Below are 11,888 nucleotides of genomic sequence, written 5' to 3'. Positions count from 1 at the left end.
TTTATAATGAGTGGCATAGTTAGCTGGTTTTTTTTCTCAGGGTCAGAATGTTACTATCAGAGAATGTGTGTTTAAGGTGAGGAGGAGGTTCAAAGGAGTCTCTACACAGAGTGGTGGGCCCCTGGGTTGCACCAGAGGCAAATATAAAAGAGGTGTTTAAAAGGCTCTTTGACGGATATATTAATGTGGAGGAAATAGAGGGATACGGACATTGTGTAGGCAGGTGAGGCTAGTTTAATTTTGCATTTAGTTACTAGTTGAATTGGTTCAGCACAGCATTGTGGGCTGAAGGGCCTGTTCCTGTGCCGTACTGCTCTGTGTTCCATTTAAAAAATCTATCTTTGTTAAGTTCATCATTTCATTAAATATGACTGGAATGTTTGGAGACAGAAAGGATTAATCTTAACACAAGAGATTGTATAGATGCTGGAAATCCAGAACACACACAAAATGCTGGAGGAACTCAGCAGGTCATGCAACGTTGATGGAGATGAATAAACAGTCCAAGTTTCAGGCCGAGATGCTTCATCAGGACTGGAAAGGAAGAGGGAAATTGCCAGAATAAGAAGGTGGGGGGTGGGGGGGGGGAGTACATAGTAGCAGGTGATAGGTGAAGACAGGTGAGGATTAATCTTTGAATTGTCACATTTAATACTAGTTAATTGATGTGATTGTTTGGTAAAACTGTTCCCAAGCACACAACTGTACAAAGATTTCCAGAAGCAGACATTTTATTGACATTTTTTAACACTTTCTGTGCATTACAATCCTTCCAGGAATGTAATCTGCCTGCATTTGCCATAGTGGGATTTCAGGTTAACTAGGGTTACAGTTTCCCTAGTAACTGTCATGAAGTATGGCGCTTGCCTTCAAACAGATCACATGTACTTTTCCATCTTCTCTTTTGTTTTTTAACTAAATGCCTTTCTGTGGTCTGCTAGCTGGATATTGACAATTATGTTAATTTCTTTGATTGGCCATAAAGCAAATGGAAAAATGATCTATCTGAGATGAGATTCAGTTCGTACTCTAGATGTGTTTAATTCCAGTAACTTTAGCTGTTACTTGCTAACTGTTAAGAATCTCTCTTGCTTGCTTCATGCAGCAGAATTTCATGGGATAATGCAATGTAGAGGAATTCACGTTTTCAAAATTCTTGCAGTAAAAGCAGATGGATTAGAATGCAAATTCGTTGATTTGGTAAGTTGTTGCAGGCTGTGAAGATTAGCTTCTCCGTTTTACTCATTTTCCCTTTGTGCTTGTCTTACATCAGCTAGCAGCTACTACAGTGTAGTTTGTGCTGCTGTCCTCATAGAAACAACCACAAGGAATGGGAAAAGATGCAAAATGGACAAGGACTAACCTGGATGTTATACTGATGGGGCAAGTAATACTGACTGGTCCTCACGATGGAGTATAGGATTTGCAGAAAATCTTAAAGTTGAAATCCAAGTGGTTTCAAACTTAGGAGAATGAACAGCAGTTTACATTCCGATGAGAGCGCTTACTGCTGCCCATTTTGTCATTCTCCGTTTCTGCTCGGTTGTCATTGGTCCTGCTGCAGCACAGTGCGGTCTGGTCAGAGCGCAGACAGCGGTCGTCACTGTCAGGATTCGGACAGCTTCACCCCATCAACCTCTACCTGTCATTGTCAGGATGATGACCGCGTGCTGCACTGTCAGAACACTCCTCCATTTGAGGAGCTTTGATGGTGCAGTTGGCGGCAGTATCATCATCACCTGATCCCTACTGGAGCTGACATGCCGCTGGGCTTTCAGCTGTACATCCTCTTTCAGCTCTGTGTGTCTGTTCATGAATCTCCCTGAGAGTGTGTGTTGTGGGTTCATCCTTCACTCGCCAGGTCGTGTGAGTGCTGGAGATGATGGTGATGGTGCTGCTGATGGTCGTGGTCGCCCGATTCTGAGTGCGTTCTGTTCTTGAGAGGACGTCTCACAGGTTTTTTATGGGAATGATGTACGTGGCTGTGACCGTGGCCTTGATGGTCCTCTACTTCAGTTTCTCCTTGTTCCTCTGTACTTCTGACGTGACATACCGAGGGCTGGTCCTGAGGGTGGGAAGAAAGAATATTTCAAATGCTGTAAATGTGCCTCACAGTTCCAATTGCATTTAATTCAGAATCCGTGTATACATTATAAGTGTGGCAATCAATCATGTAATCATGGTCTTCAAATAAATCCTTGATGCACTCTTACCAGATGAACCTCCCTGCTATTCTGCTGGTAACCAACTGATTTCACATCTTAGAAGACAGTGATAATAAACCTGGATTACTAATTCTCCTCAAGTTTCAAGTTCAGTTTATTGTCATTCAACAGTACATGTGTATACTGCCGACCGAAACAATGTTCACCACACAGTACATATAACTCGGGAAGTATTATTACACAAATAAATTAACAAATAATAAGGTGCACTTATGACACAAGTTTAAAAAGTAAACGGTATAACACTACTGGCACTTCATAAGTGATGAGACCTGAGTGGTGACAGGGAGTTCAGTATCCTTACTGTCTGGGGGAAGAAGCTGTTTCATATCCTAATGCTTTGGTACCTCCTGCCTGATGGTACGGGGTCAAAGAGATTCTTGGACAGAGGACAGATGGGAGGTATCATTGACAATGCTAAGAGCCCTGCACATGCATCGTCCCTGATAAATATCTCTGATGGGTGGAAGGGACACCCTAATGATCCTCTCAGCAGTGCGTGCAATCCTTTGTAGGGATTTGTGCTCAGAAGCCTTGCAGATGAATGTGTTAGCGAAGTGCTAAATACATTGCTGCAGCATGACCGTGGTTCCAGCCTGAAATTTAAATCATGGACCCTCACAGGAGACCTAGGACTAGTTCTTCTGCACGTGTCTGGTCACAGCAGTAGGGGTGACACTCCATGCAGTTGCACACAGGGGCAGGAAGCGCAACCACGCTGGTGAGGGAGCAGAAGGCTTTCTGTTTTCCTCTGAAAATTGAATTCGAGATAGACATTCCTTCTCTCTTTATATCTGTACATGATCACATACAGACATGTCAGCGTGACAGCTCCTGTATGTCCAATCTGAAGATAAAGATTAACTGTTAGGCCTGTTCCCACAGGCACCTCCCAGTCTCCACTCAGCTAACAGAATTCACCTGTTGCTCATTCCAGTCTCATCACCGGCAGCCTATTTAAACCCAGCTCTGATCCACAGTCTTTGTTCACTCATCGGACCAACCGGCCTCCTACCTTTCACTCTCCCTGCCTGAAGTTTACCTTGTTACCTGTTGTGTTTAGCTTCTGTTTCTCTCTTGTTTTCTGGCCCCTCATGGCTTGTTATTTTGTGGACTAACATTAAAGTTATCATTCACCACTGAATCAATTCTGCTGCTCTGCCTTCAACTTCCTTCTCCACCATCTGATCCACTGCCCAGCTTCTGTCCCAGGACTTCTGTCACTGGCATTCCCACCAGGGTAATACAGGGCAAATTTACAACTTGATCCTTACCGTCAAAGAACAATTGGTGCAGACTGTTTGACAATATGTTTGCTTAATTCCATTCTCCACATATGCTTGTTTCAGGTTGGTGTATGGCAGTGCCAAGTGAAAGGTCTGTTGGCCACACCTGTTGGATACATATGCACACACCAATCAATGAATGGCTCTAGACTGATGGAGCACCACAACACAGAAGCATGTCCTTTGGCCTATCTAGCCTGTGCTGAATTGTTATTCTGCCTAGTCCTATTGACCTGCACCCAGACCACACCCCTTCCATCCGCGCACTTAACCAACTTCCTTTAGATGTTGAAATTGAACCCACATCCACCATTTAGACTGGCGGTTTGTTCCACACTCTCACCGCCCTCTGAGTGAAGAAGTTGCCCCCTTATGTTCCCCTTAAACAGTTCACCTGCCACCCTTAACCTCTAGTTCTAGTCTGACCCAACCTCAGTGGAAAAAGCCTGCTTGCTTTTACCCCATATATACCCCTTATAATTATGTTTACCTCTATTTACTTGTTTATTGTAAAGCAGCAGGGGGCCACTCAGCCTACCAGATTCATACTGGCTCTTAGCAGAGGAATCCCATCAGCCCCATTCATCCTGTATCTCACATGCTCAGCATTGCCACTTTAATCTTTTTGCAGGGAGCATGAGGATGTCAGTATTCGAAAGATGGAAGTGTTAGATGTCTTGGAAAGCAAAAGGGTGGATAAATAGTAGGTGGTAAGGACATGAAGGAGCTGCAAAGAGAATGGTGGAGGCAACTTCACAACATTGAAGAGACATTGGTACATAGATGGGAATGGTTTAGAGGGATACAGGCTAAACTTAGGTAAATGGGACTGGCTTATCTTGGTCAGCATGAGTGAGCTAGGCGACAGGGCCTGTTACTCTGGTGCATATATGTCTCTAGACTAGTCCAGAGGATGAAGGCACAGGGTAGCTGGCTGATTGGATCCAAACTTGGGCTGGCAATAGGAAGCGCAGGGCATTGTTGAAGGGATGTACACACGAGAGAGAGAGATTGCAGACACTGGAATCTGGAACAGACAATCTGCTGGAGGAACTTAACAGGTCGAGCAGCATCTGTGGAGGAGATGGAACTGTTGAGACCCTGCACCAGCAGATTATTCTTGGTGAAGGAGTATTTTTCTGATAGGAAGTCTGTGACCTGCAGTGTGCGATAGGGATCAATTGTGTGAGTATTTTTCCCACAGAGAGTGAAGCATACTTGGAACGGACAATTAGAGGTGATGGTGAAAGCAAAACTGTTTGTGGTGTTCAGGAGCTTGTTAGATGGAGGCACTGTATGACAGTGCAGAGAATGGAGGGGTGTTGACGATATCCAGAGAGAAAGGACGGAGTTTAATTTGCCATTGTGTTTTGTGTGGGCTGAATGGCCTGTTCCTCTGCTGTACTGTGTAGTAAGCTGCTCATTGCTTTCTTTCCTATCTATCTATTTACTTCCCTGCTTGTTTGCTTGTCTATTTATTCATTTCATTTTTAGTGATACAGCACAGTAACAGGCCCTTCTGGCCCAGGGAGCCTGCACTGCCCCACTACACCCCTGTGACCTGGTAACCCAAATGTGTTTGGAATGTGGGAGGACACCCACGTGGTCACATACAAACACCTTATAGACAGCAGTGGGAATTGAACCCAAGTCCTGCTGCTGTAAAAGTGTTACACTAACTGCTACTCAACGGTGCTGCTATATTACCTACGTAGTGGTGAGCGTGGGTGGGGTGATTGCACTGTATGGCAATGGCTGGAAGACCATTAGATACCCACACAATGTGAAAACTGACCTGTCGTAGATGAGGAAGTCATCCTTCTCGCCTCGCAGGAGTGTCCACACATCAGCCTGATTCTCTTCCTGTTTGTACACCGGCAGGGCATCTGACAGCTTTGCCTTCAGCTGTTGGTGAAGTTCACGGGACCTGTTTCCCTGGTGATTTACCACCATGTAGGAGACATTCAAGAAACCCTCCCGATCCAGTCTCTGCTTCAGGCGCCTCAGTCTGCAATGATAAATCACGCAGTAACACAGTGACAAAGCTGTAACCTGATGTAAATCAGGCCGTGGTGGACGTGCCTGGATGTTTTACTGAGCTAAACACATTAGACCATAAGATATAGGAGAAGAATTAGTCATTCGCTCCATCGAGTTTGCTCTGCCATTGCAACATGGCTGATTTACTTTCCCTCTCAACCCCATTCTCCTGCCTTCTCACTGTAACCTTTGACACTGTGACTAATCAAGAACCTATCAAATCCAGGGGCCTGTGTACTCTGAATTGTAGCGTTTGTTTCACAGTCCAGCAAAAAGAATGAATACTATAATCAGCAATATCATCCACTCAGTACAAGTCAATAGGTTTCAAAACCTGGCCACTGTTCCACTCGATACAACTGGATCACTGACGTCCCACAGTGATCCAGTTCATCACACTGGGTGACTGAGACAGTGAGACCACAGTCACTGCAGTGCCTCAGTCACACTGTCTCAGTGTGAACAGTCTCGCTGTCTCAGTGTGAACAGTCTCGCAGTCTCAGTGTGAACAGTCTCGCTGTCTCAGTGTGAACAGTCTCGCAGTCTCAGTGTGAACAGTCTCGCTGTCTCAGTGTGAACAGTCTCGCAGTCTCAGTGTGAACAGTCTCGCTGTCTCAGTGTGAACAGTCTCACAATCTCAGTGTGAACAGTCTCACAGTCTCAGTGTGAACAGTCTCACTCTCAGTGTGAACAGTCTCAGGTTCTCAAAGGGCAATGATTAAACTGTCAAGTTGTTCAACTGTGTGAAAAACTGCAATGAGCAGCTCTGCCATCCTGCCAGTAGGGGGCAGCGTGTCTGCTGGCAGCTAGGAGGACCTCCAGTGGCGACACTGCTGCATTACAATGTAGCTGACATGGACATTTACCGCGTTCAATTCTATCACTCCTCTTTAGACAGCCCCTAAATTAGATGGTGAGTAAAAAAAATGTAAACTCCTATACTCTGCAGTAACAATAATAAAACAAATTCATAATGGACAATAAAATATATGGTTAAAATACAAAAAATAAATCTACCATTATATTTAAAGCATTTCATGACAGGTTTGGTCTGAATTAATTCCACCCCCAACAACAAGAATCATTAAAAAGTGGTTCTAATCTTGATGGAAGTTTGTCAATTCGTATTCGGTGTGAAAAGCCCAGTGATTTTCCATGTCAAGTCCTGGACCGCACGTCATCTTCCCTCCTCAGATGAATACAAGAAGGACGAAGTTCCAAGCACTATCTTTCTTGGGGAATGTATAACCTCTACACAAGGGATGTTTTGCACCAGGATTCAAGGGGGACGTTTATCTTTGCAGGCAGATTTGTTAAAGCTGTCGGGGAGGGCTTAAGCCAGTTGGGCAAGGGGATGGGAGCCAAAATCTTATACTTTGAGCGATACTTTGATAGATTTTCTCTTTGGAGTGAAGGAGGATGAGAGGTGACTAGTCAGAGATTTTTTCCTGGGGTGGAAATGGTTAGTTCAAGGAGCTACAATTTAAAGGTGAAAGTGGTATGTCATTGGTAGGTTTTACAAAGAGTGTGGTTGGTGGGTGTGTGGAATCCCTGCTAAAAGTGGCAGTAGAACCAGATGCATTAGGGACATTTAAGAGACTCTTGCAAGATAAGAAAATGGAAGGCTATGTTGGAGGGAAGAGGTAGATTGACCTTAGAGTAGGTTAAACGGTCAGCACAACATCATGGGCTGAAGGGCCTGTGCTGTGCTGTGATGTTCTGTGTTCTAGCTTTAACTAGTATTAAGCAGGAGAGAGCTACACACTCAGAAGTGGGCTCCTGCAAAACTGAGCTGACTGTTGTGCTGAACATAAGAAGTAGGAGCAGGAGTCGGCCATCTGGCCCATCGAGCCTGCCCCACCATTCAATAAGATCGTGGCTGATCTGTCCGTACACTCAGCTCCATCTACCTGCCTTTTCCCCAAAACCCTTAATTCCCTTACTATGTAAAAAGGTATATACAGCAACTGAAGATTTCTTCATGTTCTCACCAGCAACATTGAGATCAGCATTCGTGTGGTGTCTCTGTCTTTGTTGATGAGCAAAGATATTACCGTGGTTCTGTGTTTTTGGATTGTGGGCTTTCTCAGATTTATGGTTTTTATATTCTGTGTGTTTCACCGGTTTCTTTCTGTTTTGTGCGAGGGTAGGGGGTTTGGGGTCAATATTCTTGTTGCATTGTGTGCAGGGGAAGGAGGGATTTGGGGTTGACGATCAGGATGCCATTCTTTAATGTGCGAGAGGTGGGTTTGATGTTCCTCTCTGAACCGCTTCCATGTTCGTTCTTTGTTTCGTGGCTATCTGGGGAAGATGAAACTTAAATTTGTATATGGATATAAACTTTGATAATAAATGAACCTTTGAGATTCTACAAGTGATTATCAAAATAGTTTACCTTATTAACATAATTAGGAGCAACTGTTTACTTCCGAGTCCTTACCTGGCTGCCTGTACCAGACAGAACTGTCAGCTAGCCTGGAATAATGCCACCACTGTCACTTTCCCCAACGACTCCTTCATGGGGTCTTTGGATTCAATAGTCCATGCTGATGGTTTCTCACATTGTCCCTGACTCTCTGCCCACCCCACTAGGAGCAGGCAGAGAGTCAGGGCAACACCCAGGTCCTTCTGCATTGATGCAGAGGGCTTTGGCTGAAACAGAAGCATAGAGGTACAGGTTCAGTCTCATCTTCAACATGACATTCCTCCTGAACTAAACATTCATCGTGACTCATGGAAAGTTCACCTGTGGTATAGTTTGTTGAGGGTGGAGGGGGTGGTTTCAGATTAGTGAAATTCCATAGATCAGAGCTGTTTTGATTGGATCACAGTCTGATGCATCTTCAATTCTCAATAAAGGACTCAATTTCTCAACATGTCCCTAATTGACACATAACATTGGAGCAACTGCTCAGGCTGGAGAATGATCTGTGTTGTTCCATGTCGGAACGAAGGCAGAATCTGCTGTCAGTTCCCCGATTCTCAGGTGGAGAATGATCTGTGTTGTTCCATGTTGGAACGAGGGCAGAATCTGCTGTCAGTTCCCCGATTCTCAGTTCGGAGAATGATCTGTGTTGTTCCATGTCGGAACGAGGGCAGAATCTGCTGTCAGTTCCCCGATTCTGAGCGCTTTCCTGGTCATTTGGGAATTGTATTTTGTGGTACTACTCCACATATACAGCAGAGTGCTGGAAAAGAGCCAGTAACATCATGAAGGATCCCAGCCACCCTGCTCATGGACTGTTTGACCCACTCCCATTGGGAGGAGGCTACGTGGCATCCACACCAGGACCACTAGACACAAAGACAGTTACTTTCCCCCAGCAGTAAGGCTGATCAACACCTCCACCCACTAACCCACCTCTCCACTTCCCCACCATCCACAGGTTCTGTGCCTGTGATGGAGAAGCGAATAGCTTTTCATTGCGCTCGTGCACATGACAATAAACTTGACTTTGACGTGTCAAGTTGAGGATTTTTCAAAGATCTTTAGATAGGCACGTGAATATAAGGGAAATGGGGGAATATGGACATTGTGTAGGTGTTAGTTTAGTTAACCATTCGATTACTAATTTATTTGGTTCAACACAACATTGTGGGCTGAATGGCCTGTTCCTTGGCTGTACTGTTCTGTGTTCTTTACAACAAAATGTTGTGGACTCCTGATATCTAATGGTCAAACAGGGAGATCAGGTGCCAGTTATGAATCTCAGTGTTTTAAACCGATTATCCTTTGTCCAAACCTTGAAAAAAAGTCCTTGAACTGATCCCGTCTCTTCTCAGATGTTCCTCAGCTGGTCTACATTTCCTGTATGATCCAGTTTGGTGTCAACAGCCTCTGAACCAACAGCACATTTTAATCATTGTTCAGCTGGATTTATTTATAGTTGGTACAGACAACAAGGTCATTGGTTATTAAACAGGACCAAATATGTCTCTGATATTAGTTCAGCCCTCTCTCATTGCTCCCATCAGGGAAAAGGTACACAAGCCTGAAGATCCGCACTCAATGATTCAGGAACAGCTTCTACCCCTCTGCCCTCAGATTTCCAACAGGCAATGAACCCATGAACACTAACTCATTATTTTGCTCTCTTTTTGCACTTTTGAAAAAATATTTCTTATTTAAACTTGTGGTACATTTTTATGTATTGCACTGTGTAGCTGGCATAAACAATTTCACGACAAAATGTCAGTGATAATAAACCTGCTTCTGATTCAGTTTTTTTGCTTCATTCCAAATTTGGCTGACGTCCAAGCATAAAATATCCTTACCAACACTGTCTGTCAGAAAAGCGAAGCAATATTGTATATTCTTTGTGCATTAAATGGTGTGGAAACAGGTGAGACTCATGTTAACTGTGACAAAGCTGGCTGAGATATGGGAAAGGTGTGCTCTCACTATGTAATACTCCACTGCTCTCGTACAGAAAGGGCAAAGTTCGGAGTATCACATTAAGCATCAGCCTGTTGCACAATCAGAAGCAAAGTTGGCTGACAGCTTCTCTTACTGACGGTCGCTCATTGCTGTGTGAGAGAGCGCCCTGATAAGCCCAAGCAGTATTGCAATGCAAAGCTGCAGCACAACAAAGATTGTCATGGATTTGCACCCTACAGCAGCACAGGAATAGTTTATTTAGTCAATCAGGAAACTGCTGGCACTTCCCCAACATCTTTGCAATATTTTCTTCTGCAATTACAGTATTTATCCAGTTTCCTCACTTTTTTAAAGTCTACTGTCAGTGGAGAATTGTTTTCTTTCCTTACTGTTGATGACTTTAAACACTCTGTAAAATTCTTCTCTTTTCTAACAATCCCAGATTTTCAGGTCTGTTTACCCAGCTGCCCCTTAATCCAGAACCTGTCCAGTAGTAAATAATTACCACATAATCTAACACTACAATGTTAACGTGGGTCAAATCTGTTAGTTTTGTGTGGCAAAACAATTTATGAAAATGAAAACTAATGCAATAAAAGTAATCAAAATTATTCCAGAACTTAGAAGGTGTCACCCACTGGTTAAAACGCTTGTGGGTTGCAATGAAGAACATGACACACTGCCCGAGTAAACTGAGCACATTAACAAGTTCAGGCAATTTTGTTTTCCTGAGATCATTGATATTTACAAATTTCACAAATCTTTAAAAATTAAATCCTTTTTACCCTGATAAATCGATGGGAAAAAAGATGATAAAATAATGTTCTTACGTGTTTTTGTTCACTGCTCCTTCCTGTACTGGTCTGCTTTCTCTTGTTATTCAGATCCCAGATGTTCTCGGCTATTTATACCGTTGTTGATTTCTCTCTCTCGTTTTGCAGTCACAGGATTTGGCTCAAAGTTCAGATGTGTCAATCAAGAAATAAAAAAACCAGTTCATTTGCCAAATTCCTGTTTCTGCTTTTTTCTTTTTATTCTGGAATTCTGAGTCTCCTTCAGTGAAGAAAAGGAATCTGTCAGCCAGCTAGCTACAGAGGTCTCCAAACTTTGCATCAAAACAAAAGTTAATTTACAGATTTTCTGTTGAAGGCTACCCGAATATAGTTGGTTTAAAGCTGTGGCCCTTTAATTACATGGGATCTGGAGACATTTCCAGAATCACACATTGTAACTAGCACTGAGGCTGAGGCTGAATGTGTGATACATGTTGCAGATGTGAAGGTCTTGTTTAGGCATGATGTAATTTGGAATAATGCACATGATTCAAAAGGCTAAACTGAGCATTTGCATTGTTATTCACGTGAAATACTAGAGAAGTTCAGAGGGAAAAGACAACGTTTCAGCCGAGACCCTTCATCAGGACTGGAAAGGGAGGAAGAAGAGACTTCTTTTCCAGCTTCTTCCCTCTTCATTTTCAGTCCTGGTGAAGGATCTCGGCCCGAAATGTCAACTGTTTATTCATTTCCATAGATGCTGCTTGACCTGCTGAGTTCCTCCACTATTCTGTGCACGTTGCTCTAGATTTCCAGCATCTGCAGAATCTCCTGTGATTCTCAATTGCATTGTTATAAAAGCAAGGATGTAATACTGAGGCTTTCTAAGGCTTTGGTCAGACCACATTTGGAATATTGTGAGCAGTTTTAACCATATAACAATTACAGCACGGAAACAGGCCATCTCGGCCCTTCTAGTCTGTGCCGAACGCTTACTTTCACCTAGTCCCACTGACCTGCACTCAGCCCATAACCCTCCATTCCTTTCCTGTCCATATACCTATCCAATTTTACTTTAAATGACAATATCAAACCCGCCTCTACCACTTCTACTGGAAGCTCATTCCACACAGCTACCACTCTCTGAGTAAAGAAATTCCCCCTCGTGTTACCCCTGAACTTTTGC

The 11,888-nt window shown here is 43.6% G+C and overlaps 1 protein-coding gene across 1 annotated transcript; it reads right to left on the bottom strand.

Annotated features, from left to right (window-relative positions):
* Window positions 1-713: 713 nt before the first annotated feature.
* LOC140728851 (selenoprotein P-like) lies at window positions 714-10,913 on the bottom strand. The gene is made up of 5 exons (XM_073047855.1): window positions 10,760-10,913; window positions 7,992-8,203; window positions 5,307-5,519; window positions 3,500-3,617; window positions 714-2,065 (listed from the first exon to the last, which is right to left on the bottom strand). The coding sequence occupies exons 2-5, from the start codon at window positions 8,183-8,185 to the stop codon at window positions 1,844-1,846; spliced, it is 747 nt and encodes a 248-aa protein (XP_072903956.1). The 5' UTR covers window positions 8,186-8,203; window positions 10,760-10,913; the 3' UTR covers window positions 714-1,843.
* Between the last annotated feature and the right edge of the window lie 975 nt (window positions 10,914-11,888).

Source organism: Hemitrygon akajei, chromosome 6 (genome assembly GCF_048418815.1).
Source record: "Hemitrygon akajei chromosome 6, sHemAka1.3, whole genome shotgun sequence".
In the NCBI taxonomy this organism is placed as follows: domain Eukaryota; kingdom Metazoa; phylum Chordata; class Chondrichthyes; order Myliobatiformes; family Dasyatidae; genus Hemitrygon; species Hemitrygon akajei.
This window is presented reverse-complemented; position numbering and strand designations above follow the sequence as displayed.